The 27,834-nt window shown below is 40.2% G+C and overlaps 2 protein-coding genes across 4 annotated transcripts; both read left to right on the top strand.

Moving 5' to 3' along the window:
* ccdc181 (coiled-coil domain containing 181) lies at positions 1 to 26,700 on the top strand. Of its 3 annotated transcripts, none has more exons than XM_012957662.3 (6): positions 1 to 298; positions 3,747 to 3,896; positions 15,718 to 16,545; positions 19,663 to 19,809; positions 22,495 to 22,646; positions 26,246 to 26,700. In XM_012957662.3, exons 2-6 carry the CDS (start codon positions 3,771 to 3,773, stop codon positions 26,406 to 26,408), a joined length of 1,416 nt encoding a protein of 471 aa, XP_012813116.1. In that variant the 5' UTR covers positions 1 to 298; positions 3,747 to 3,770; the 3' UTR covers positions 26,409 to 26,700. The 3 variants fall into 3 exon arrangements, with proteins under 3 accessions (XP_012813116.1, XP_017947041.1, XP_017947040.1); XM_018091552.2 differs by lacking the exon at positions 1 to 298 and adding an exon at positions 402 to 576; XM_018091551.2 differs by lacking the exon at positions 1 to 298 and adding an exon at positions 402 to 714.
* On the top strand, positions 5,770 to 14,016 carry LOC116408820. The gene is made up of 2 exons (XM_031896802.1): positions 5,770 to 5,811; positions 11,403 to 14,016. The coding sequence occupies exon 2, from the start codon at positions 12,090 to 12,092 to the stop codon at positions 13,647 to 13,649; it is 1,560 nt and encodes a 519-aa protein (XP_031752662.1). The 5' UTR covers positions 5,770 to 5,811; positions 11,403 to 12,089; the 3' UTR covers positions 13,650 to 14,016.
* Positions 26,701 to 27,834: the final 1,134 nt, after the last annotated feature.

Here is a 27,834-nt window from a genome sequence, read left to right as displayed (position 1 = left end):
TTACTGTGAGTGCTTATGGCTGTATGTTACTTAGTTTTTACCTTTCCTTCTCCTTTAAAAAGCAGATTTAAAGTAAATTATAGAAAATCCCTTTCCTAAAGTTTAGAGGCGTGCCGAAAATTCATTTTCTGTGAGCCCAAGAGCTTAACATATGCCCCTTGGTGCAATTTTAATGGAATTTTAAATAGGACTATTTGATGAAGACGCCCAGCAACCAGCCAAACATAGACTTTCCTGCCGGTGCCTACACTGGAAAGCAAGAGCCTCCCTGACAACAACTACAGAACCATGGGTAAAGGTGAGTAACACAACGTGGGTACTGCTGTATTACTATTTACTCATAGAACATAACATACAAACTCCAGCCGCATTTCTTAGATATCGCGAGAGATTAGCGTCATCGTCTCCATGGTAACGAGGGAGCTTTAGCGTGACCTGGATACCGGATAATTACTGTAAGAGGCAGGAGGCTGAGGCGGCTGTTGGGAAGCTAGTGATCGCACAGGTTGTCGTGTGGGGTCCTTCTCTTGGGTCTTCGCTGTACGAGAAAGCCGAGCGTCTTGTAGGGATAGTGAGGTGCGTAAAGCGGTGGATATATAAAGGGGCGGGGCAAACGAAACCAGCTTGGGCTGTTGCTATGGGAACTGTGATTACAGCAAGCCGAACGCTGGCAGTGAGTGCTTGCGGGGCTTGTGCTGTGGGACAAGCTATGTGGTAGGTACACTGTCCTAAAATATACTTGATAATCATTCTGTGGCCCTATGTAATGTCTGTGTTTGAATTCGAATATGAAAATGTACAATATTTTGTCATTTACACTATCGACTGAATCATTTTGGTATTTTTTGTGCATTAAAGGCTTGGACTGGAATCCAGAGAGTTTTAATATACGGATATTTGAATCTAATTTTCTTGATTTCTCCTGTCATTGTAATAGGGCACTATAGCTCTGTTATTCTCTGTTGCTTGAGGCGTATATAACATATACATATTTATAGCACTCAGCATGTAGTAGTATTGGTCTAGAGCAGTGATCCCCAACATGTTGCTCCCCAACCCCTTGGATGTTGCTCCCAGTGGCCTCAAAGCAGGGGCTTATTTTTGAATTTCTGGCTTGGAGGCAAGTGTTGATTGCATAAGACCCAGTGTAAAACCAAACAGAGCCTTCTATAGGCTGCCCGTCTACATAGGGGCTACCAAACAGCCAATTATAGCTCTTATTTGCACCCCAGGTACATTTTTCATGCTTGTGTTGCTCCCCAACACTTTTTACATTTTAATGTGGCTCATGGGTCAAAAAGGTTGGGGACAGGGGCGGGCCAAGCCTACCGGGCACCCTAGGCAACTCAGTTGGCCACCTCCACCTCGCCCCTGCACCTTCCTCATTCGCCCCCCCCTTTGGCACGCATGCGCAGTTGAACGCACGGGGGGGGGGGGGGGTTCGCGTTGCGATTCAATGGATCATTGCCCCCACCACGTAAGGACAAGCGGCGGGGGCAATGACTAAAGAGAGCGGACTAGGGGTAGGCAGGAGAGGTTCCTGCCTGGCGCCCCCCAATCGTTGCACCCTAGGCAGCTGCCTCTTCTGCCTACCCCTAGTTCTGGCCCTGGTTGGGGATCCCTGGTCTAGAAAACTGCCTGGGTGGTGCTGTTATTTGGGTTACTACTGGGGTTTCAAGAATGAATTTTGGCCCTTTTAAAAATGCCCTTAATGCTTATTTTGGCAATATAGGGTAAACATTAAAAAAGTTGAACCACCCCTTTAATTGGAGACACAGGAATCCTAAGCTCCAGCTAGTAGAAATATGGGATCCATTATCTAGAAACCTGTTTTCCAGAAAGCTCTGAATTATGGAAAGGTGATGTCCCCCATAGAGTTTATTTTAAACAATTCAAATTTTAAAAAAGTAATTTCCTTTTCTCTGTAATAATAAAACAGGACCTTGCTCTTGATCCCAACTACGATGTAATTAATCCTTATTGGTGTCAAAACAATTCTATTGGGTTTATTTAATGTTAAAATGTTTTTTTAGTAGACTTAAATGTATGGTGATCCAAATTGCAGAAAGACCTCTTATCTGAAAAATGCCAGGCCCGAGCATTCGGTATAAATTGTATAGGAGGACCTTGAGAAAGGACTGAAACATTGGAACAATGTTTTTTCTTATTGACTTATATGAACTTGAAACAAGACAGCGTTACCTGTAGGAGTGTGCACGGAGACTTCTACTTGCTGAGGCAGTTCTTTTGTGTAGTATATATCTCGGTACTATATATTACACTCAAACCCAGGGGGTTCCTCAACGGTCCAAAGCAATCCAACCTACTCTGTATTTATATAGTTTAATTGATCAATCTCAATGTATCAATTTCAATGTTGTCTTTAAGTTCTTTGCACAGGGTGGTGCAAACAGTGTTTGAATAGGAATCCAGAGCAAGGCAAAACAGAAAATATAATAAAACCATATGCTGGCTGTGATACTTATAAAGCAATAATCCTATCACCCACTTGATCAGCACACAGAATTGTGCAAACCTCTCTCACTTAGACCTTGGACCATAGTGGGATCACTTCCTATTCTCTAAAGAGTTTATACTTTACTCCATTGTTTTTTTCTGCTCTTGAGAGAGATGGCAGCTAACTGAACTTGAACAGCCTGTTTTCATAATTAAAATGTTTTATTTTCATAATGCTTTTATTATTTCTGTAATGTATTTTCGGCAAATGTAAACAATGTCACAACTGCAGGCATGTATGATTGGTCTGGGGCTTTTTGAACCCTCTTCTTCTACTTTGTTTCATGTTTAATTTTTAAAACCATTAGTAAATCAATTGCATACATGTGACCTTAGTAGAGAGAACCCACATAATTTTTTTCCATTTAGAAGACCCATAGTAATCAATTATGTGCAAATATCAAAATTTACTAAATAACATCTGCAGCATTACTACTCTCCAACTTTGTTAAATTTCACAGTGTCCTAAACCATAAATTAAATAGGAAACAAAAAATAGCCCCCCTCCGTGCATTAGACCACCTAGTGAATTTTTTTTGGGAACAAACTATTGTTTTTCACAACCAAAGTGCGGTGGGAGAAACAGTTTTTGGGTGATAGGTTTCCTTTACGGGTGGTGGGGGCTTTTTTGGGAGTGGGACTTAATGAGACAAAACACTTATAATGAGCCCCTCAATTTATTTTAATTCCTTTCACCTGAATGTGCAGGGAGCCTACCCCTGTCAGAGGTAATAACCTATCAAGGAAGTGCACCAAGGCCATTTTGAGCCTTTGTCCCCTTGCTATTACCACTGCCTGTAAATAGTTCTCTGACAGACTGGGTACATAGCTATCTGATTAGGGCAGTGTCAGAGTTGGGCCAAAACTGCAGCAGTGCAAAATAGTACGCCCAGTACTCTACTCAGCCTGACATCTTGGAGAATTCAGTGAAGACAAACCTTCATCTAAGCGCACATGTTAAAAAGTGCCTAACCTAGGGATCATATTATGTCAGGGTCCAGTGGTTTTATTAGTTGAGACATGTTAATTTACATGTCAATTTATTGACTTAAAAGAAAATCTTTCTTTGATGCTGTTCCTATGCATGCTTATCCAACACCAACTCACTGTCTTCTTGGGTAGAAAATGTTTTGGGTACATACTACTCCTGGGAGGTCAATATTGTCAGTTATCTGTGAAATATGGGTTGGAATGTGTTATGTTAATTATGCATATTTGCTTGTTACTAGAGAACAGAAACGTTTAGCATTAAAATGAGTGAAAAAGAGGATGAAACAGAATTTGACAAAGCTCCTGGCTATGAAGACTATGAAGATGATTTTGAGAAAGATCTTGACTGGTTAATAAATGAGGATGCACAGGTCAATGCAGATATGCAGGTATGACATTCAGTCTGAATACAGTCAGGCTGTGTGTTTTATTGTTTGATAAGACTGTAATGGCATAACCCTTAATGGTTTATATATACATTTTCCCTGTTTCTGGCTTTGCTTTGTTCTTGATTTTGGTTTGTTATTGAGACATTATATCCTTAATGTCCTTAGTAAATACAGGTATGGGACCTGTAATCCAGAATGTTTGGGACCTGGGGTTTTCAGGATAAGGTGTCCTTGTGTAGTTTGGACTTCCATACCTTAAGTACTAAAAATAATTTAAGCATTAAAGGAGAAGGAAAGTCAAATTTTATGAAGCACACTATTAAATAGTACTACTATTTCTGAGTAAAAACGCTATATTCCTGGCTTTCCTAATGAAAGATTTACAGAGATACACTTACTAGAACTACATGCTTGTTTCACTGAACGGCGCCGCCATCTTTAAAATGGCCGCTGCCGGCTTCTAAGTTCACTGTGCCTCACTGTCTGGAGCTGCATCCCCCATGCCTCTCCCCCCTGTCAGCACCACCGGCCCGCTCGTTTTCCTTCCCCCCTGTCAGAACCACCGGCCCGCTCGTTTTCCCTCCCCCCTGTCAGAACCACCGGCCCGCTCGTTTTCCCTCCCCCCTGTCAGAACCACCGGCCCGCTCGTTTTCCCTCCCCCCTGTCAGAACCACCGGCCCGCTCGTTTCCCTCCCTCCTGTCAGAACCACCGGCCCGCTCGTTTCCCTCCCCCCTGTCAGAACCACCGCCGCTGCTCGTTCCCCCCTGCCTCTCCCCCCTACCTGCACCGCCGCTCTGCTCATTTCCCCTGTGCCTCTCCCCCTGCCAGCACCGCCGCTTGTGTCCCCTTTCGCCTGTGTGTCTCATGCTGCTGCTGCAGACGCTAGGGGGAGCTTCCTGTTTCTGCGCATGCGCCGCATCAGTTCTAAGTCCTCAAGTCAAGGGGAAGAGCGTTGCATTAGGGAATCTTCTCTACCCTGCTCAGCATTTTTTCTTCTTCTTTGGCTTGAGATCTTCTGAACAGGAGAAATATGGGGAGACTTAAGGGCACTATTGAGACAACTGAAGGTATGCCTGCATTTTGAGATTAACTCTTTATTAGCCTTTCCTTCTCCTTTAAATAAACCCAATAGGATTGCTTTGTCTATAATAAGGATGAATTATATCTTTGTTAGGATCAGGTAGAAGGTACTGTTTTATTATTACAGAGAAAATTTAATTATTTGATTAAAATCTATGGGAGATTGCCGTCCCCAAATTCAGAGCTTTCTGTGTTTCTGGATAACTAATCCCATACCTGTATATATTTTTAGCACAGTATTGTATGTACATTTTAATTGAAATCATACCAACATATTTAGACAGACTGTTGTAAGATTCTGGTAAAATATAGATATATATTGTGGGCTCCTATATTTTATCAAATCTATAATGAAACCTTTCTTTAGTAGAGGAAACAGCCTAATTAGCTTAGCACCTGGGTGTCTGGTCCAAACAATAGGAGTTTCCTAATTTGGGGAAACAAAGGTACTGCTCTGGGAAAGGTTTGGTCACACCTAAACTCTAATTAACATTATCAAAGAGTCAAGGACACCGGAGCCAGCACTAAATGGATCCCTGGTGATATGCATAATCAGTTAGTTCAGGAAGGACAGATGTTGACTACATGACAATTTGCCAATCCAAAATGGAGGACGGGTAACTTCCTGTAACTGACTGGTATGTGCTAGCATCATTCAAATGGACCAATCAGGAGAGACTTCTAGAAAGTTCTAGAATCCACCCCTCTCTCCTGTATATAGGTTGGCTTCAGTAGGGCATATGGAGACTCAGGGCCAGGAGAGAAGTGACCACCTTACCAGATCAGAGGGAATCCTGACATCACGGACCAGGCACTTATCAAACCTAAGGAGAGGTATACTTAGGCTGTATAATCTTCTAGAGTAGAGGTTTCATAGAGTGTGTTTATATGGTGTGGGATTATTATTATTTAGGTGGCTGGGTCCCTGTGTTTCATTTGAGTGTATTTAGTTAAGTAAGTATTGTGTATATTTGTCGTATATTGTTTTGTATTACCCTTTTGTGTTATTGTAGTCTATTGTTTATCCATTTTATCTGCTTTATGATTTATGTTTATGTAAATATTTGTTTCCAATTAATATAAAATCATTTTTTACACTTATTGTTCAGTGATCTCTTTGCCACACTATACTGTAGAACTTTAGTTATATTAATAATCTTACATAATTGGCTAAGCCAGGCACGAGGCAGATATTAGAGTGGCATTGAAATCACTGACATTGGAAATATATATTTGCTAAATATAAATTGTTTAGTAGGAAAAATGGAAGGATTTAACAAAAAGTTAGCAACAGTTAAAAATACAGAGGAACTTATAAGGCGCATGCAGGAGGCAGATGATCCCTGGTATCAAATAAAAGATTTTGTGACTGTTGCAATTAAAGAAAAGCAACTTTCACAAAAGAAAGGAAGGAGAGCATTATTATTCTCTGCATGTTGGATTGCTGGGAATTTTAAGGCTCTCAAAGAGAAAAATAGTTTTTTAGAGGAAAAAGTAAAAGATTTAAATGATAAAATAGAGATGCTAAAGATCACTGCCAGTAATGCATCCACCATGAGTATGGGGCACTATAAAACTACTCAGGAAAATGAAATGTTGCAAAAGGAGAATGGGGAACTATTGTCTCGGTTAAAGGATGCTGAGGGTGCTATTAGATATCTCTCAGTCTCTAGAAACCATGGCAGCAGTGACCATTCAAAATGCCAAGCTCAAATACTTGAGTTAAAGGAACAGTTAGGACAGAGGGGTGCAATTGTAGCAGCCTTTAACACACCAGGTACAGATCAAAGTCTCATTGATATTAACTGGGATTTGTTAGAGCCCAGTCAACAGAATACTAGTCTAAATAACTGTGCTTCAGCCCCAATGGCCCCAGTAACTGTGCATATTAAAACTGGGACTGATGGGGAAGAAGTAGGTAGAACAAGAGTTGAAACACCACTATCCAACTCAGACATAGGTACTCTGAGTAAGGAGCTTGGACTCATTAGAATAAGTGATGATCCAGTAGAGACCATGCTCCGTATTCAAACCTTTCAGAAGTCCCATGTTGATTGTGAGGATGGCGATGTTTTTGACGTTGTAGTAAGTAGTCTGGATCAGGGCATCAAAGCAAGTATACCTGGGTCAGTTTACAAAACTCATTTGTTGGATGTTTTGGTGAATGCTGTGTTGGAGGTTTTGGGTTGGGATGAAAGTTATGCCCACAATGCATTTGTAAACTGCTTACAAAAGAAAGGGGAACCCATTCAAGCATTCTCTGATCGTCTTTATGCTATGTACAGTTTTACTGTACAGAGACCAGGACGAGCAGACTTAGAGGATAGGGTTTTTAAAAATGCATTAATTAAACAATCCCTCCCAGAGATTTGTCGGTTGGTAGGTCTTACTGTAAGCTTATCTAATACATATGGTGAGATAATTAATTGTTTAAAAAGGGCGGAGTTAATGGTAAGGGAACAACAGAGAAGTTCCAGGGGTAAAGTTGCGGCAGTGGAAGGTCCTCTTACAAAACCATATAATTCAGCAAGACCCCCAAACTATAAATCAGGAGAGCCCAAGTGTCACAGCTGTGGTCATTTAGGCCACATTATAAAAAATTGTCCCTTCTTAAAAGCAAATGCAATGCCAGCCCAGTCAAGTATATCAAACGAACAATTATTACAAGAGCTGGTTAACATGAGAAAGGATATTGATAAGCTTAGAGTTGTATCCATCACAGAACAAATCACAACTTCATCAGCATAGGAAATAGCGGCCTCCATTTTGCCTGTAGTAGGGTTCAGGCGTGATGGATGGAATCGTCCTGTAATTTCAGCAGCTGTTGAGGGAGGCCCACAGCAATCCATGTTAATTGATACAGGCGCTTCTGTTTCCATCATTCATACCTTAGACCCACAATCTCATCCATTGTCCACTGGGCAGAAAGTAGGTTTGGAAGCTTTCCAAGGGTCACATGCTGAGGCATACCAGTCAAGTAAAACCAAGCTACTGATTGCTGATGCAGCATTTGATCTCAGTGCCCTTTTAATGACATTACCCAACAGCATGTCCATTCTAGGGTCCAATTTTCTTAAACAACATGAAGCGGTTATTGATTTTACAAACAGTAAAATATGGTTCAAGGGAAATGGTAATTATTGTGTAATATCAGATGCTCATGCTGTAAGTGCAATAAAGAACCCAGAGTTCTTTGAAATGCCAACACATTCTGACCCCAGGGTAGCTCAAATAATACATGAATGTACTGATGTATTTGGTAAACATAAGCATGATTGTGGCAGACTTGAGGGGGAAGTGTCTATTCCAGGAAGGGCTCATGAGCCTCAGAAGCAATACCCCATTCCTAAAGCAAGTGAATCATATATACAAAATACAATAGATTCATTGTTGCAGCAAGGTGTACTGAGAGTATGTGAATCAACCACCAACTCCCCAATATGGCCTGTAGAGAAACCTGATGGTAGTTGGCGATTGACAATTGATTATCGCAAACTTAATTCTGTGACCCCTGCCTGTGCACCTGTGGTAAGAGAGACCCCTACCCTACTTTCCAGCATTCCACCCCGTGCTAAATATTTTTCAAGCATTGATATTTGTAACAGCTTTTGGAATATTGCAGTGGAGCTTAGGTCTCAATACAAACTGGCATTTACCTGGAAGGATCAACAATATACCTGGAACTGTTTGCCCCAAGGACTGCACAACTCACCCACGATATATCATAAGAAAATGGCAGCCGTTCTTAAAGGGTTCACTAAACCAGAAAACCTCCTGCAATATGTTGATGACCTCCTGTTAGCCACAGAAACTGAGGAAGAGCATCTGAGTCTGCTAAAAGAACTCCTACATCTTCTCCACAGAGCTGGACTTAAGGTAAACCCAAAAAAATGCCAGTTCATGCAAACCTCTGTCACTTTTCTGGGTATGAACATCACACCAGAGGGGAAGTTGCCTGATAAGCATAAAATGGACACTATTCAAAGACTCAATTTACCTGCATCAAAAACAGCTCTGCGCTCATTTTTAGGCCTAGTTCAGTACCAAAGGGACTTTATACCATTCTTTGCTGACAAGGCTAGGCCACTTTATGACCTACTAAAGAAGGAAGTTCCAGAGGAAGATATCAGAGGGGAATGGAGAGAGCCACACACCCAAGCTTTCAATGTTCTGAAACAGTCAATGATGGAGGCTACCGCATTACTCACCCCTGACCCAAAGAAAAGGTTTCATTTAGAGGTAGCTGCTACTGACACAGCACTGGCTGCAGTTCTTTGTCAGGAAAAACATGGAAAACTAAAGCCTATTGCATATGCCTCAAGAGTACTGAGTGCAGTGGAGATAAAATTCACAGCTTGTGAGCGTCACCTCTTAGCTACCTTCTGGGCCATTGAACATTTTACTTATATCACTGGACTACAAAGTTTAACCCTCCACAGCCCACATACTCCACTTAATCTGCTGCTTAAGCCAGGTGATACCACTCTTTCTTCAGCACGTTTATCCAAATGGACACTTATGCTCATGCAGAGAGATCTGGACATTACACCCAAGCAAACTACTCTTCTGCCAGCATTTTTACTATATGATGGAGAGCCACACAAATGTCCTTTACCCTCTAATCTTAACCTCCCTCCAAACCCACTTTCCTCCGATCAGGTGCCAGGTATAGATGTGTATTGTGATGGTTCATCTTATCATGACCAGGGTACCCCATATACTGGGTTTTCAGTTATTTTGCCTAACCACATTGTTATGCATAAGTGTTTGCCTCATTCCTCTCAGTATGCAGAGCTTGCTGCAATTGCGTGTACCTTAGAAAGATGTAATACAGAAGCTTGCAATATATATAGTGATAGTGCATATGCAGTAAATACTCTCACTATGTTACCTCTGTATGTAAATAATGGGTTTAGGTCCTCTGATGGGAAGACATTAACCCATGCATCATTGCTAAAGTATATATGGGATCTTTTGCAGGCAAGGACTTTGCCGTGTGCACTGGTAAAGGTTAAGGGGCATTCAAAGGGTTCTGTTCATTCTGAGAAAAACAGTCTCGCCGACCAGTGTGCAAAGAAGGCAGCAAAGCAGGCTGATTTGTGGTCTCCTCCCAGTGCGCCTGAGATTTCAGCACTGACAGGAAACACACCACCTGATTTGGTCTCTTTACAGAAAGCGTATGAACCATATAAATTGGTAAAAGAATGGCATCTGAAGGGTAAAAATGAACTGGCTCCAAATGAATGGGCAAAGTATACAATTTTATCACCTGGGGATTCCCAGAACCAAATACTTTTGTATCAAAGAGATTTGCCTTTTCCAGTAGTTTGTGTACCCCCTGAATGTGCAGATGATTTTTTTCAGATATTCCATTCTCATCCAGTGGGAGGCCATTTTTCTGCAGAGAAAACACTACACAAGATTCTACAGTCTGTGTGGTGGCCTTCTATAAAAGATGATGTTAATTCCAAGTGCTCTTCCTGTTTACCATGTCTGCAAGTAAATCCACCATCCTGTACTAATAGATCTCTATTAAGATCTACTCCTCCTGCTGAGGGTCCCTGGTCTCAAATTCAAATAGACTTTATTGGTCCACTTCCTAAAACACCCGGGGGGTTTTCTCACTGCCTTGTTGTGATTGATGTGTTTAGTAAATGGATAGAAGCTTTTCCAACTAGAAATCAGAAAGCTCTTACTGCTGCTAAAGTCTTAATATCTGAATTGTTCTCAAGGTGGGGACTTCCAAAGGTTGTAGCTAGTGACAGAGGAACATCATTTACTGGCCAAGTTTTTTCACAGTTACAGAAGTTGTTGGATATTAAGCATGAATTACACATTGCTTTTCATCCACAGTCTTCTGGAACTGTGGAGAGGGGAAATAGAACATTAAAAACAATGCTGACTAAATTTTGTGCAGAGAAACCAAGTACTTGGGCACAAATGCTGCCACTGTGTCTAATGGCTATAAGATCTACCCCACATTCCACAACTGGTGTTAGCCCTTACCAAGCCATGACAGGAAGATTAATGCGAATGCCTGGGAACCTATTAATACCCTCTGCAACACCACTCTTACAGGGTGCAGTCACAGAAGCATGGGTTAAAAATGTGGCTGAGCACATTAATGAAGTTAACAAATTTGTTGCAAGGAACATTGGCCATTCAAAAAGTCAAATAAAAAAATACTTTGATAAGAAGGTTAGACTTTTTGAATACAATGTTGGGGATTTGGTAATGGTCCGGGACTTTGGAAAAAAAGAACATTCCTTTACTCCAATATGGAGAGGCCCATTTACTGTGGTAGACAAAGCCAGTCCAGCAACATATCTAGTCAAAACTGTTGGTGGCAAAGGGAAGGTTACCTTAAAGTGGTATCACATTAACCAAATGAAGAACTGTTAATAAGAAACCTATTATTCTTTCAGACATGGAGCGGCACATTTATGAAAAAAAACATGCTGTTTTATGTCAAGGAAAAGGCGGGTGTCTTGGAAGAAGTATCATGGCTACAGCAATGGTGTTTGTGGTAACCCTGTGTTTAACACTTATCAATACTAGTTCTAAACAGATTGATTATCCCAACCAAGATAACAGTGCTATACTAACAATCAGAAATGTTAAGAAGGTTACTGCTGTAATTACTATGACAATTAGAGATATGTCAAATGGAGTGGTAGTAAATGGGACCATGTTATCAGGATCAGAGGGAGAATGGGTTATTGTTCAATGCCATATAACCGCGTCTCAATTAATCTTCCCTGGTAAGCTTATTAGATGGACTTATCCTGGTGGCACAGAAATTCACACAAGTACCGAACTATATTGGACCAATACAACTGAAAAGTCTACCCAGAGCATGTTGCTGCTTAAAAATATTTCTTTAACAAGTAATGGTATAGTTACATGTTCTCCTGAGGGTGACTGGGCTGAAGGTGTTTGGGACAGCAAGATTAGAATAAATATTCTTAAGTCTGAAGTATGTCCAGAGCTGCAACCTATATCACTAAGTGGTTTAACCAATATCTGGGGTGCTCTACAACAATGTTCAATACATTCATATTCCAGTTATTCTAAATTTTAAAAACTGGACTCTACCCAGCCAAATATGTGATATGAATATAATTAATATGTATGACATATTTATAAAAGATAAAATAAATTCCTTTTGGAAGCGTAACACAGGACAGGTTAATAATAAATTGAACCCCCTTATGAACACCCATAGAAGGTTCTCCAAAAGAGACATTGGAGGGATAATTGGTACTGTCTCTGGTCTTTTTGGTTCTGGGATGTCTATCTGGAACAGGGCTGACATATCATCTTTGTGGGATAATGAGCAGAAACTTAAGATCCTAATGGGAAATAAGATTACTAAACCCCTTGCCTCCTCTCAGTTGGGCTTAGAAAATGAAGAATTAGCAACTGTTTATGATATGCATGTAATAGCAAAATTGTTTTTACAAATGCAAGACAAGTTGAATGAACTAATTTCTGTCAATAATGAAGATGCCACTAATAATAAGCTGGGCAGAGAAATGGCATGTATTGCTTATGGGGACTTCATCTTAAGCAAAATATCGGACATGCTCCGTGATATTGAACTCCAACGTATCTTTGATTTTATTCCAGATACGAGAATTAGGGGGTGGTATGGGAAACTTGAGACAGGTGTGACTATGTGTACCATTCGGGACTTGGCTAAAGTTACATTACATGCCATCAAATGTGATGACACACTCAGTACTATGATACCATTGACAATATCTCTCCCTGTTATACCCACCAACGGAATCTACAGAGACTTGGCAAAAATTCATTCCCTTGGGATTCTCGAGGAAAGTGTTCTAAAGGAATTTAAAAGACCTCCTACTCTTTTGGTTAAACACCCATCTGGTGACTGGCAATCCCCAGACACATCCTGCTGCTTAAAGGAAAAGGACATCTATATATGCAGATGCAACATCCTGGATTTGGCTGGAGATACTTGTGGCCTAACACTGAATCAGACTTTCAGAACAGAAGAGAAGATGAAAGTTGAAGAAACCATTACCACGTGTGCAGTAAAACTAACTAGATGGCACCAGGATATGATAAAAACGGCTTATGTGGGTGATGGGAAATACTGCATAATAGCAAAAGGACATAACTTCTTCTATGGGGGAAATGAGTGCACCTTAAGCAGTCCAAACTTCTGCTTAACAGTAAAGGAAAAAATGGAAATCAATGGTCACACTATCATCCCTGTCCCAGTTTATCATGACACTTCTGAAGTTCAAGTAAAGTTACGTTATCAGGAAGAAATAAAAAATTTGGTTCCGCAATTACATGTACCAATACCGACATTATCACTTGATGTCCATAAACTAATGGAAAGAACCCCAGAACATTTATTACAAATGAAACAAAGTACAAAGAATGCTATGGACTCTGTATTGCAACTAACAACTACTAAATGGTGGGATTCAATGGACAATGTTTCAGAACACCCAATTTTTCGGTTATCATTCAAAATGTTAATCTGTATCCAAGGTATACTTGTAATATGTGGGTTACTTCTGTTTTGCAAAATGACTAGAACCATTAAGAATCTTGAACGTTTTACCTATGGACAAGTCCAGGAAAGAGGGATCATATCACATAAGCTTCATTCACCCTCTAGGTGGGGACTGTAAGATTCTGGTAAAATATAGATATATATTGTGGGCTCCTATATTTTATCAAATCTATAATGAAACCTTTCTTTAGTAGAGGAAACAGCCTAATTAGCTTAGCACCTGGGTGTCTGGTCCAAACAATAGGAGTTTCCTAATTTGGGGAAACAAAGGTACTGCTCTGGGAAAGGTTTGGTCACACCTAAACTCTAATTAACATTATCAAAGAGTCAAGGACACCGGAGCCAGCACTAAATGGATCCCTGGTGATATGCATAATCAGTTAGTTCAGGAAGGACAGATGTTGACTACATGACAATTTGCCAATCCAAAATGGAGGACGGGTAACTTCCTGTAACTGACTGGTATGTGCTAGCATCATTCAAATGGACCAATCAGGAGAGACTTCTAGAAAGTTCTAGAATCCACCCCTCTCTCCTGTATATAGGTTGGCTTCAGTAGGGCATATGGAGACTCAGGGCCAGGAGAGAAGTGACCACCTTACCAGATCAGAGGGAATCCTGACATCACGGACCAGGCACTTATCAAACCTAAGGAGAGGTATACTTAGGCTGTATAATCTTCTAGAGTAGAGGTTTCATAGAGTGTGTTTATATGGTGTGGGATTATTATTATTTAGGTGGCTGGGTCCCTGTGTTTCATTTGAGTGTATTTAGTTAAGTAAGTATTGTGTATATTTGTCGTATATTGTTTTGTATTACCCTTTTGTGTTATTGTAGTCTATTGTTTATCCATTTTATCTGCTTTATGATTTATGTTTATGTAAATATTTGTTTCCAATTAATATAAAATCATTTTTTACACTTATTGTTCAGTGATCTCTTTGCCACACTATACTGTAGAACTTTAGTTATATTAATAATCTTACACTGTTCTTAAAATGTCTTAAAAAGTTCCAAATGCTTTGTTGGTTTTGGGTGCAGGTTAAATATACAAATATTAGATGCTACAGCTATACCACAAATGGTTTTCTTATTATGTGGAATAAGCAATGTGTAAATAGATCCCAACTTCTAACTGCATCCTTGGATGAAAGCATTCATAACACAGTCATGGGCAATTCAATTAGGCAAACGGCATCTGTAATTCTTGGCACATCTCACACACTTGTTAGCTGGATCTTGTTTTTTTGGACCATTCTTCCCTGCAGGCAAACAAACATTCTAAATTATATTACATCTAAGATTGTAAAGTTATTTCAAAGGTCAGGAATCCTCAAATTGCAAGGCTACCCCTGGGTGCTCAAGGCACCAAGGCAGTTGATGTAAGCGGCCTAAATCAGTTTGATGTTCAAAATACAGGTATGGGACCTGTTATCCAGGATGCTCGAGACCTGGGGTCATTCCGGATAAGGGGTCTTTCCATAGTTTGGATCTCCATAAGTCCTTAAGTCTACTAAAATAATTTAAACATGAGGATTGTTTTGCCTCCAGTAAGGACTTATTATATCTTAGTTGGAATCAAGTACAAGGTTCTGTTTTATTATTACAGAGAAAAAGGGAATTATCATTTTTAAAAATTAGAATTATTTGCTTATAGTTGAGTCTATGGAAGATGGCATTTCCGTAATTCAGAACTCCGGATAACATATCCCATACCTGTACGTCTGCACCACTCTGGTAAGATGCCTGTTATAACGACATTTTGTGTATCTCTGGAAAAATATTAAACTAGAAAATAAACCCTGAAATAAAATTGAAAAAATGAAAATCTCTATATTAGGGTCTTCCAATATTCAGGAGCACACAAAGCGGAACATACCCTTTTCTCTGCATGGTTGAAAAATGCATGTGGAGAAAAGGGCTCAATCCACTTTGTGTGCCCCTGTTCTTAGCATTAGATATTTCATGTTGGCCTTTTTTATCTATTAAATGCAAAATGCCCAATACCCTTAAATGCAAAACAAATAAGTATGCTCTTTCCCCTGCAGAAAGTCTGAGGCAGTCTACCTATCAGAAAAATATCCATTCAAATTTGGTTATGGCATAATATGGATTATTATGTATTTTAACTTAATGCTATTGCTGTTTTCTAGAATTCTAATGGTGTCAAATTTATTGACTTTTAGAAAACAATAATGCTCGAAGAAAATGGGGATGAGAATTCAGAGAAGGAAAACATTGCTCCTATACCAGATGTAGATAATGCTAATCCAATGTTTGAATTAACTGATAAAGATGAAACAGAAGCTGAATACCAAGATAATGACACTGAAGATGAAGAAGCAAGGCGATACATTGCAGAGAAGATTGAAGAGGCCAACAAACTACTACAGACAGAAATTATTGATGAAAATCGAGAGAGAAAATTAAAATTTAAAGATAATTTGGTAGACCTGGAAGTTCCCCCAGTGGAATATCATGAAATGAAAGATGAAAGAAATGAAAGTGCTGATGAAGAAATCGTTGATGGTTTGTCTCAGCTGCATCTTTCTAATGCTACAGGGACGAATGAGCACCGTGATGACAAAGGTAGCACTGAAGAACAGAAGGATGGAAAAATTCTCATAGAGAAAGATGGAAAGTTTGAGCTTGTCACTTTAAGCGATATTGAAAGTCAGAGTTTTCTTCCGCCAATAAATAATTCATCTGGTGAGAAGGATATGCAAAAATCCATACTTAATGCTCAACAGCCAAGTGCATTTGGTAAGGAAGCTTCTGTTGGACAGAAGGGAATTAATGGCTATAATGATGTCTACCTACCTCAGCCACCCTCTACACCAAAGGTTCGCCCAAGTTCTGCTGCTCATTTGATGAAGTCCAGCCACAGAATGAATTCACCTCGCAGAGTGCAATCTGCAGGACTACCAAGCAGAAACACAACATTTTGCCTTTCGCCGCAGCAAAAAGAGCTACAAAAGAGGATACAGGAAAGGCAGATGAAACATAAAAAAGAGGTATAATAATTTTTTTTTTCATATTTCAAAATAGGTTTAGGCACTAAGTGTATTGCTCTGTGTTTTACCACCCTTACTCCTGATCTAACTGTGCAATTGTAGGCGTTAGGAATGAGTAAATATTTTAATTGAGATATTTTGGCTACATCATTAGCAAAAAGTTTAAGCTGATTGTGTTTATCTGTTATTATATAAAAGGTAATACCAAAGGATTTACAAAAAGTATATGGGTGTTTCAGTGACATTCATTATACATTGATTATGTCAGAATTGACTTATCAGTCTGCCTTTGTAACTGTTCAGTGGCTTCCAGACATTAATGTAGATTACTGTCTATGAAGTTCATAATGTATGATAATTCATTAACGTGAATCCTTTGATATTAGACTGGCCATAAAATCGTATGAAACCTAGTTTCATACAATTTTCAGACCCTGTATGGGCTCTGAATTATCATCCTGATAATTTTCTTACCATGGCAATCGGTCGTTTAGTCGGATAACGGTAAAATCTGCACATGTATTGTGTATCTGGCGATATCCTTGGGGGACCTACAATGCATTTCATACGATTGATGTCTGCCAACTATTTTTATTTGTATTTTAAAGGCTTTATCCTACAATTTAAGTCTGAATGTTAGTTATAGATTGTTGCATTTCGACATACGTCCGATATCCCAACGTTTGTCAGAATGAGACATGTGGTAATGTACCAGGGAGAGCTTAGTCGCTGCGATTTTTAAAAAGCGAGTTCCAGCGACAACTCGCTTGTTTTGTCTCTACATAGAGAAGAATATAAATCGACTTGTCGCTGGAACTCTCTTTTTAAAAAGCGCAGTGACTAAATCTCCTTATGGTTATTAGCCTAAAATCTGAATGTGTATGGCCAGCTTTAGACTTGGATTTTTTTATTAATAATAGATAGATGCAATCAGCTTAAACTGATAACACAATAATAATGTACTTATTGTCAGTGCTGAACATATTGTTTAAATATTCACAGTCTGGGTTGAAAAAAGATGTGAACCTCTAGCCTAATGACTTATCCAAACACTGCTTGGAGTTAGATGTTGTAATCTGTAAGATAGGATTGGACCTGTGGGCTGGAGGTGCCCTGCCTTATATAAAGTGCACACAGAGAAATAGCTGTTCAAGTTCAACATGCCTGAATACGAATTAGGGACTGATTTATCAATGTTCAAATTTGATTTTTTTGCACTAAAACTCATGAATTTGAATTTGGGCTTCCGAAACTCAAATGTCTCAAATCTTTTTATTAAGTGCAAAAAAATTGAAAAACTCAAATGTAAAACTTTGGCATCTAAAAGCTTGTAAGATTATGTAGAAGTGAGTGGGGATAGTCATAGGCAAAATGTAAGCTATTTTTTCAAAAAATTTTTTTTAATACTTTTGAGAGTTTGTAGACTCATTAAAAATTTATATGAAGTCAATGCATTTAAGGTTTTTTTCACGGGTTTATTTGATCAAGGTTTTTGTTTTTTTTATAAATAAGCAAATATTCAAGTTTGGTAAAATGTCTAGTTTATTTGAAAAAAAAAAACCACTTAAAATTTATAAATTTGAATATTGATAAATAAACCTCCTCATATGATAGGACGCTAGAAGAAGAATTGTAAAGGTTCATAATGCTGAAATAATTTCTAAAAGCCTTGGTGTTACTAGTAAGACAAATAAAGGCTCAAGAAAGATTGGTCTAAAATATTTCCTAATGGTCCCCATACACTGTAAGATCCGCTCGCTTGGCGAGATCGCCAAGCGAGCGGATCTTCCTCCGATATCCCCACCTACAGGTGGGCGATATCGGGGAGCTTGAAGTTAAAAAAAAAAATAATCCGATCATTTGGCCCAGGGGCCAAACGATCGGATTATGTAGGCGGCAATGGGGCAGTCGGTTCGGGGACCGCGATCCGACTGGATTTTCTAACCTGGCCGACCGATAGCTGGCCAATTTCAGGCCAGATATCGGTCGGCCAGCCCGCTCGTTTCTGCCCCTACACGGGCAGATAAGCTGCCGAGTTGGTCCAAGGGACCGATATTGGCAGCTTCTATCGGCCCGTGTATGGGGGCCTTTACCGTTCTTAAAATCTGTTTGGCAGAAAGGTTTGGGGGAGATTATTTCTACTAAGGAAGGTTGTCTCCGTTAAATATTACAAAAAAATGTGGTTCAATTTGTTTTTCTGGCCTGAATGTTTAAACGGTGTGTTAAGTATTGACACAGAATACATTCCAGGTTTTCTTACAGCTGTATTTTCAATATGCATTAAATAAACACACATGGATGCTAAATTGAGGATGTATTTTTATTTAGATATAAACAGTACTATTTAAAAAGCATATTTGTAAACAGTCAAGTGGTAGATCTATTAAACCCTTTATCTACCAGCAATTCCCTTTAATTTAGCTATAGTATCCCTTTTGCATTCAAACTACAAGTAATGCCATTTCTAATACTATTTAAAAAATGCATCAAACTCCATGTTGATAACAAAACAATTCTCAGTATTTTAATAGCCTAATGGCATGGTGCTTCAAGTTAAAGGAACAGTAACACCAAAAAATGAAAGTGTAAAATATAATGTGCTGCTGCCCTGCACTGGTAAAAGTTGTGTGTTTACTTCAGAAAGTCTACTATAATTTATATAAATAAGCTGCTATGTAGCCATGTAGGCAGCCATTCAAAGGAGAAAAGGCACAGGCACATAGCAGATAACAGATAAAACACTATTGTACTCTACAGAACTTGTCTGTTATCTGCTATGTGTCTGTGCCTTTTCTCCTATTTTCCAGCTTGAATGGCTGCCCCCGTGACTACACAGCAGCTTATTATATAAATTATAGTAGTGTTACTGTAGCAAACACACCAGTTTTACCAGTGCAGGGCAACAGTGCATTATATTTTTATTACTTTACTTTAAAGCTCTTTCATTTTTTGGAGTTACTGTTCCTTTAAGGAAAGAACTTTCATTTGGAAAATCCCAATTCCCAAACATTCCAGATGCTAGATCCTAACCCTGTAGTTTATACTACTTTATACCTTAAATTCATAAACTTTAACACTGATTTTGTCATTGCAATATTTCTGGGTCTCTGGAAAAAGGAAGAACAGCAGAAAAAGGAAGAAGAAGAACAAAAAAGGATAGAAAATGAAATTGCCTTCAAAGCCTGGATGCAGAGAAAAAAAGACCAATTTGCAGAAGAAAGGAGAATTTATCAGGCAAAGCAGTTGGAAGGCATGTCAATCACAGTAAGTTAATCCAAATCAAATATGGCATACTATTTGCTAGGGCTGTCAAACTGGTACTATATATGGACTGGCCTCAAAGTTCATGACTCTAAATTGTCTTGTCTAGCGCTGTCCAACTCGCGGCCTGCGTCCCCCTTTGTATGCTCCCCCCCCACCTGTCTGGCTGCTGTGAGTGCTTGCCTTTCTGTAATGCTATCAGTACTGAGATTAACTGCCCCCCTGCATTGTTCACACCTAAGATTCAGATGTAAACCCCTGTATTGTTTCTACATGTAATCCCCTGTACTGTTCACACCTTTTAGTGCCTGTATTGTTCACCCCATGCATTGTTCACACCTCAGGCTCAGACTGTAAGCACCCACATTGTTGACCTGTTTACACCTCAGTCAGACTGTAGGAGCAATGCCAGCACTGTGTCACTGTATTTACTGCCTGTCCTATGCTGCCTGCGTGTATGGAACGCACAGGTAAGGTAGAGCAGGCAGAGTATGGCACACACAGGCAGCATAGGGCAGGCAGAGTATGGCACACACAGGCAGCATAGTTCAGGCAGAGTATGGCACACAGAGGCAGCATAGTGCAGACAGAGTATGGAACACAGAGGCAGCATAGTGCAGACAGAGTATGGCACACACAGGCAGCATATTGCAGACAGAGTATGGCACACACAGGCAGCATAGTGCAGACAGAGTATGGCACACACAGGCAGCATAGTGCAGACAGAGTATGGCACACACAGGCAGCATAGTGCAGACAGAGTATGGCACACACAGGCAGCATAGTGCAGACAGAGTATGGCACACACAGGCAGCATAGTGCAGACAGAGTATGGCACACACAGAAATTGAAAGGAAACATCGAACACACCGGACAATGGAGTCTGCTTAAAACACGATCTTTTATTCCTTCATCTTAAAAACAAGGTGCCATTTTAAGCTGAAGGAATAAAAGATCGTGTTTTAAGCAGACTCCATTGTCCGGTGTGTTCGATGTTTCCTTTCAATTTTTGGTGAAATCTTCCCTCAGCTGCGGGTTCGGGGCTTTGGGCACCCGGACCACCTCTAGATAACGGTGAGCACACATTTATTCTCTCTCTGCAAGATTCTGCAAAATTTGATTATTTCCGGGATCTGCTATTGAGTGATAGGCTCGGGGTCTTTACACCTGAGCCTCATCTTGTTGTTTGGTATGTTAAATATGGCTTATAATGTGTTAAAGGATTATTTTCAGAGAGAAAAATTGGGCTTTATTTATTCGAGTCTTTACCTTTAGATTATGGCACACACAGGCAGCATAGTGCAGACAGAGTATGGCACACACAGGCAGCATAGTGCAGACAGAGTATGGCACACACAGGCAGCATAGTGCAGACAGAGTATGGCACACACAGGCAGCATAGTGCAGACAGAGTATGGCATATACAGGCAGAGTGTGCCTGTGTGGCATACTCTGCCTGCCCTATGCTGCCTGCGTTCCATACTCTGCCTACCCTGCCTGTGTGTGCCATACACTCCCTGCCCTACTCTGCCTGTGTGTGTCATACTCTGACTGCCCTATGCTGCCTGTGGGAGGTGAGGCCAGAAGAATTCTGTCCCTCTGTACCACAGAAGTTTGACAGCACTGTTCCAGATCAGTACTGTCCAACTGGCGGCTGCCCCACCTGTCTGGCTGCTGTGACTGCTTACCTTTGTGTAAGCATTAAATGGTATCAGTACTGAGATTAACTAGATTCCTGCATGGTTTACACCTCAGATTTAGAATGTAAACCCCCTGTATTGTTTATATAAGTAATCCCCTGTACTGTTCACACCTTTTAATCCCTGTATTGTTTACCCCCTGCATTGTTCACACCTCAGGCTCAGATTGTAAACCACCAAATTGTTCACCTGTTCACACCTCAGACAGACTGTAGGAGCAGTACCAGCATTGTGTCACTGTATGCTGCCTGTGTGTACCATACTCTGCCTTTCCTACCTTGCCTGTGTGTGCCATACTCTGCCTGCCCTACCCTGTCTGTGTGTGCCATACTCTGATTGCCCTATGCTGCCTGTGTGTGCCATACTCTGCCTGCCCTACCCTGCATGTGTGTGCCATACTCTGGGGAGGAGGCATCTACTCCATGAGGTAGATATTTAGAATACCAATGCACAGAAAATCCTTCTGTGGACTTCTGCGACTCAAAGGTTGTATATTGCCTCTTTTAAAGTGATACGGGCATCTCAGTATCAAATTGGTAATTCATGCAGGAATGGTGTGGCACTTCATTTTGTCCAAATCGCTGACTGAAAATACAGACCCAGCTGGTCATGAAGCACTGGATGTTGGTTTGCTGCTCTTTATTCTGTATGGAAACACACAGGGACCAAACTGTCTAAACTTTCTGTAGGCAGTTGAGTCTATGAAGAAATGTATACATTTGGCATTTTCTTTTCTGGGGTCCAGAGTCTTGGCTAAAACATGTTATAGTCTTGTTATGTTATAATCTATGAGACATTTTTGTGGCAATCTGTGTGACATCTATGAGACACGTACAAGACATGACAAGTATCTGTTATACATAATGACATTTTGTTGCTGTAGTTTGTTTGTCTGTATGCACCAACATGCCCTTCAACAAACATTTATACATATTGCAGCCATATATGTCCTATATCTTTAAACCTTGTTTCAAATCATTTCCTGTAGGAAGAAAAAAGAGATCCACAGAAGGCCTTTAATCTCTGGCTCAAGAGAAAGCATAAAGAAAAGCTCAGGGAACAAAGGTTCGATGACCTGATAATACAAGAGGCTATGGCCAACCCCGTGGAAAGAGGAAGGGGTGAAAAAGCTTTTAAAAAGTAAGCAAAGTGCTTCTGAACCACATGAGGGTTGAGCATGAAATGGCCCAAAAATTTGTGGAAATTAATGTTATGTATAAAATCTAAATTAAAGGAAAGACATCTTCCATAGAGTCCAGTTTAATCAAATGATTAAAATTTTTAGAAATGATTTCCTCTTCTTTGTAATAATAAAACAATACCTTATTCCCAACTAAGATATAATTCATCTTTATTGGAGGTGGAGGCAAAACAATCCTTTTGGCTTTATTTAATGTCTAAATTATTATAGCCTTAAAGTATGGTGAGTCAAATTACGGAATGACCCCTTATCAGGAAAACCCTGAGCATTTTGCATAACAGATCCTATACCTGTATATTTATATTGCAGGAAAGTGTGTGTGTTTTTTACACACATACACACAGAGCTCATTGTATACACACAACTGTATAGCATTGAACCTCAGATGTATAGTACAAAAGGCTCAGATAATGTTTTCAAAGATGTTTTCTTATATAATATAAATATATATATATATATATATATATAAATAATATAGTTTTATAAAGATACAATTGCTGAAATTCTGCTATTCAAGAGAATGGAGGAAGCCATATAACCGCTTTCTCTAATGCACCCGTGTATGTGACTAATTCCAGTTTTTCCTATTTTAAAGGACAAGGAAACATAGTAACATAGTAACATAGTAAGTTGGGTTGAAAAAAGACATACGTCCATCAAGTTCAACCATAATGCCTATATATAACCTGCCTAACTACTAGTTGATCCAGAGGAAGGCAAAAAACCCCATCTGAAGCCTCTCTAATTTGCCACAGAGGGGAAAAAATTCCTTCCTGACTCCAAGATGGCAATCGGACCAGTCCCTGGATCAACTAGTACTAAGAGCTATCTCCCATAACCCTGTATTCCCTCACTTGCTAAGAATCCATCCAGCCCCTTCTTAAAGTTATATAATGTATCAGCCAGCACGACTGATTCGGGGAGGGAATTCCAGAACCTCACAGCTCTCACTGTAAAAAATCCTTTCCGAATGTTTAAATGGAACCTCCCTTCTTCTAAACGGAGTGGGTGCCCTCGTGTCCGTTGGAAGGACCTACTGGTAAATAAAACATTAGAAAGGTTATTATATGATCCCTTTATATATTTATACATAGTTATCATGTCACCTCTTAAGCGCCTCTTCTCCAGTGTAAACAGACCCAACTTGGCCAGTCTTTCTTCATAACTGAAACTTTCCATACCCTTTACCAGCTTAGTTGCCCTTCTCTGGACCCTCTCTAACTCAGTAATGTCCCGTTTGAGCACTGGAGACCAAAACTGAACAGCATATTCTAGATGGGGCCTTACCAGCGCTCTGTAAAGGGGAAGAATAACCCCCTCCTCCCGTGAATCTATACCCCTTTTAATACAGCTCAAAACCTTGTTTGCCCTTGCAGCTGCTGCCTGGCATTGCTTGCTACAGCCAAGTTTATTATCTACAAGGACTCCAAGGTCCTTCTCCATTATGGATTTGCCTATTGCAGTCCCATTAAGGGTATACGGGGCTTGCATATTTTTACATCCCAGGTGCATGACCTTACATTTATCCACATTAAATCTCATCTGCCACTTAGCTGCCCAGATTGCCAGTTGGTCAAGATCCTGCTGCAGGGATGTCACATCCTGAATAGAATTGACTGGTCTGCAGAGTTTTGTGTCATCTGCAAACACTGATACATTACTCATAATACCCTCCCCTAAGTCATTTATGAACAAATTAAACAAAAGTGGACCCAGTACAGAACCCTGAGGGACCCCACTGAGGACCTTATTCCAAGTAGAGAATGTACCATTAACAACCACCCTCTGTACCCGATCCTGTAGCCAGTTTTCTATCCATGTGCAAACGACTTCACTAAGACCAATAGACCTTAGCTTAGAAAGCAGTCGTTTGTGGGGAACGGTATCAAATGCTTTCGCAAAATCCAAATAGATGATATCTACTGCATCCCCACTGTCCAGCTTCTTACTTACCTCATCATAAAAAGCAATTAAATTGGTCTGACATGACCTGTCCTTCATAAAGCCATGCTGATTACTGCTCATAATGCCATTCTCCACTACATAATTTTGAATGTGATCCCTTAACAAGCCTTCAAATAACTTGCCCACCACGGATGTCAAACTTACAGGCCTATAATTGCCAGGCTGAGATCTTACTCCCTTTTTAAATATGGGAATGACATTCGCCTTCTTCCAATCCCTAGGTACCATACCTGATGAAAGAGAGTCTGAGAATATCAGAAACAAGGGCCACTGCAATTCTGCCCCTAGCTCTCTCAGTACCCGAGGGTGTATTCCATCTGGCCCAGGTGCCTTGTTTACATTTATCGTGTGTAACCCTTTAAGCACCATATCCTGTGCCAACCACTGTGTAGTTGGAGCTGAGGCAACAGTGCAGCTATTGGGTGGGACTTGTCCCACTGGCTCCTCTACTGTATACACAGAAGAAAAGAACTGGTTAAGCACATCTGCCTTTTCTGTATCCGCTGTAACCATATTGTTATTATAACTCAATGGGGCCACACCCTCAACCTGCATCTTTTTACTATTAATATACTTAAAAAACTTTTTGGGGTTAGTCTTGGCCTCGGCCGCGATGCGCTCCTCATTTTCTATCTTTGCCTTCCGGATTGCTGTTTTACAACACTTGTTATAGTGTTTATAATCATTAAACGCAGCTACTGTCCCCTCTGACTTATATTTCTTAAAAGCTTTCCTTTTTCTCCCTATTAACTTCTTTACCTCAGAGTTAAGCCACATAGGGTGATTCTTAACACTTCTACTTTTTCTTATTAATGGAATAAATTGAGAACAGTAATGATTTAATATCATTTTAAATGACAACCATTGAATGAAACAGTTTTTTTTTATATAATACCCCAATTAATTAGTACCCCCTTGCTCTCCCAGATCGCTAGGTTTATGTACATGTAGTAAGAGTAGCAGGGTAGGCTGGAAGCAAGGCTGGCCAAGGATGGGAAGGACAGACACCAATCAACGCAGATCATGAATGAAAACTTCTATGTTGCTGATTGGCATCTATGTTTAAACGGGTTAGTTAGAACCGCTGGCTGAAGTGTAAAAGAGGGTGGGTATAGCCTTGTTAACATATGCAAACGATTCTGCAGGCCTAGGTGAACACAAACACACCTGAGCGTTATGATCTGCGCATAGACCTAATCTGAACACTACATATTGAACATGCGTTCCAGTCTTGGTTTGGTGATACAGTGTTGGATTGTGGGTTTTCTTTTTTTCTAAACTAAGTGCTTTTGGGAAAACTGCTGCTTCAGATCTACTAAATGGCTCAGAACTTAAGCAAAATAAAAGCACTATTGCACAGTATGGAGGTATGCCTTTCCCTGGTCAGAGTATTGTATTTAGACTTTCCTTGTCCTTTAAAAGTGATAACCTTGCCAGTACTATGATTATTTACTGACTTTATGTCTTGTTGGTATTAGTACCTCCTGGGTGATAACAGGTAAATTAAGTTAGCTATTAAGTTGTACTTAGAATTAAAATCATTTTCATTTATGAATCTGTTCATTTACTGTAGGTGGTTAAAAGAAAAGAGAATACAAAAACGAACAGAACAGCAAGCAGCACTGGAGAGATCTAGAAGACTTTTAATGGACGCCAGAAGAAAAAAGCAAATACAGACTTTGCTTTACAGCATATCTGACTCCAGATCATTTCGTTATGTGGATAACTACACATAAATGATCCTTCTCTCAGCATTCTTGATAAAAGTGCAAAATGTTCATGCTGAGTACTATAATGTGTTACTGATACTTGCCATATATAGATATATTTATTTGGGTTTCAAATCTAAGACAGTTGTGGTCCAGAGTTAGTTATCCATTTTTGCCCATTAGTTTTGATTATCCACCTGTCTTTAAAATCTGTGTTTAACTTAAAATCAAATTATAAGCAAGTTTGAGGCTAACAAAATTATTGGGTGCAAAAAATGTAGAAAATCATTTTGTGCAAAAAAATAAATAAATTTGTAGATGGGGAAAGAAATGAAAATTATATGGATAATGGGGGAAGTGTTGCATTAATCTGATCTACTGGTTTCTGGCTTGAGCAAAGGGATCTGAACAGAAATGAGAGGGAGCTCTCACACAGAGACCAGATTTATATAGAGACAAACTAGGTAGAATCACAGGGTGGTCCAGGGTTGGACTGAGGGGCGCAGGGCCCACCGGGCGGCCCCCGCACCCCCTAACCCCCCCACAGGGCCCACCTAGCCCCCCCCCACAGGGTCCCCCACCCAACGTCCTCCCTTGAGCGTGCATAAGTTTAACGCAACAGGGGAGGAACAGTGGGCAGGGGAAGTGCTGGCAAGGGTCGGGTCTGGGCCGCCCCCTAGAGTCAGGGCTCACCGGGTTTTATCCCGGTGTCCTGGCGGACCCTGGATTGGTAGATGGCTATTGTTGCACTGATGGCTGAGCAGTAAAGCAGGGATTGACTAAGTGCCCTGTGGTCACATTTAGCCTAAGTAAATTGTTCGCTCTTTAGTAAAATCTATCCCAGTCACTAGAGCATACACTGGCCAAACTGTCAATGTATCTGACCATTTTTTCCCTGGCCAAACTAGATGGATACTGTACCACTGACCTGGCTGTAACAGGGGTCTGTCACTCCTCTCACTTCCTTATGTGCTAGGGATGCCCTTAAACTGTTGTCTGACCTGTGAGGAAGTTATGAGGAGCTGTGACTCCTTTCGCATCCTCGTGAGACAGTGCACTATATGCCTGCTGATATGGTACATTAGCAGGTATTATTTTCAGGATCAGTTACTTAGCCAACACTATGGTCACAGGAAATGGAGCTGTAAAAGAGAGAGGGATTTCTTAATCCCTACCATCTCAGTCTATACCCGCACCTACGCACATGTGAAAATTAAACTGGCCCCTTCATAGTACTAGTATTGATGGGGCCCCTAAAGTTCTTGGGGCCCCTGACACCTTTTTATTGAAGATCTGACCCTTGCTATTTGTAGTAGGAGAACACAACTTCTTCTGTTAGTTCTTGACTGAAATGTAAAAAAAATAAAGGATTCTTTACCTTCATTTTTTCTATCTATATTTATGTGCAATATAAGAAATGTTAGAACTATTATGTTGGTCATAAAATTAACTT

This window comes from Xenopus tropicalis, chromosome 2, assembly GCF_000004195.4.
Source record: "Xenopus tropicalis strain Nigerian chromosome 2, UCB_Xtro_10.0, whole genome shotgun sequence".
Lineage (NCBI taxonomy): Eukaryota > Metazoa > Chordata > Amphibia > Anura > Pipidae > Xenopus > Xenopus tropicalis.
This window is presented reverse-complemented; position numbering and strand designations above follow the sequence as displayed.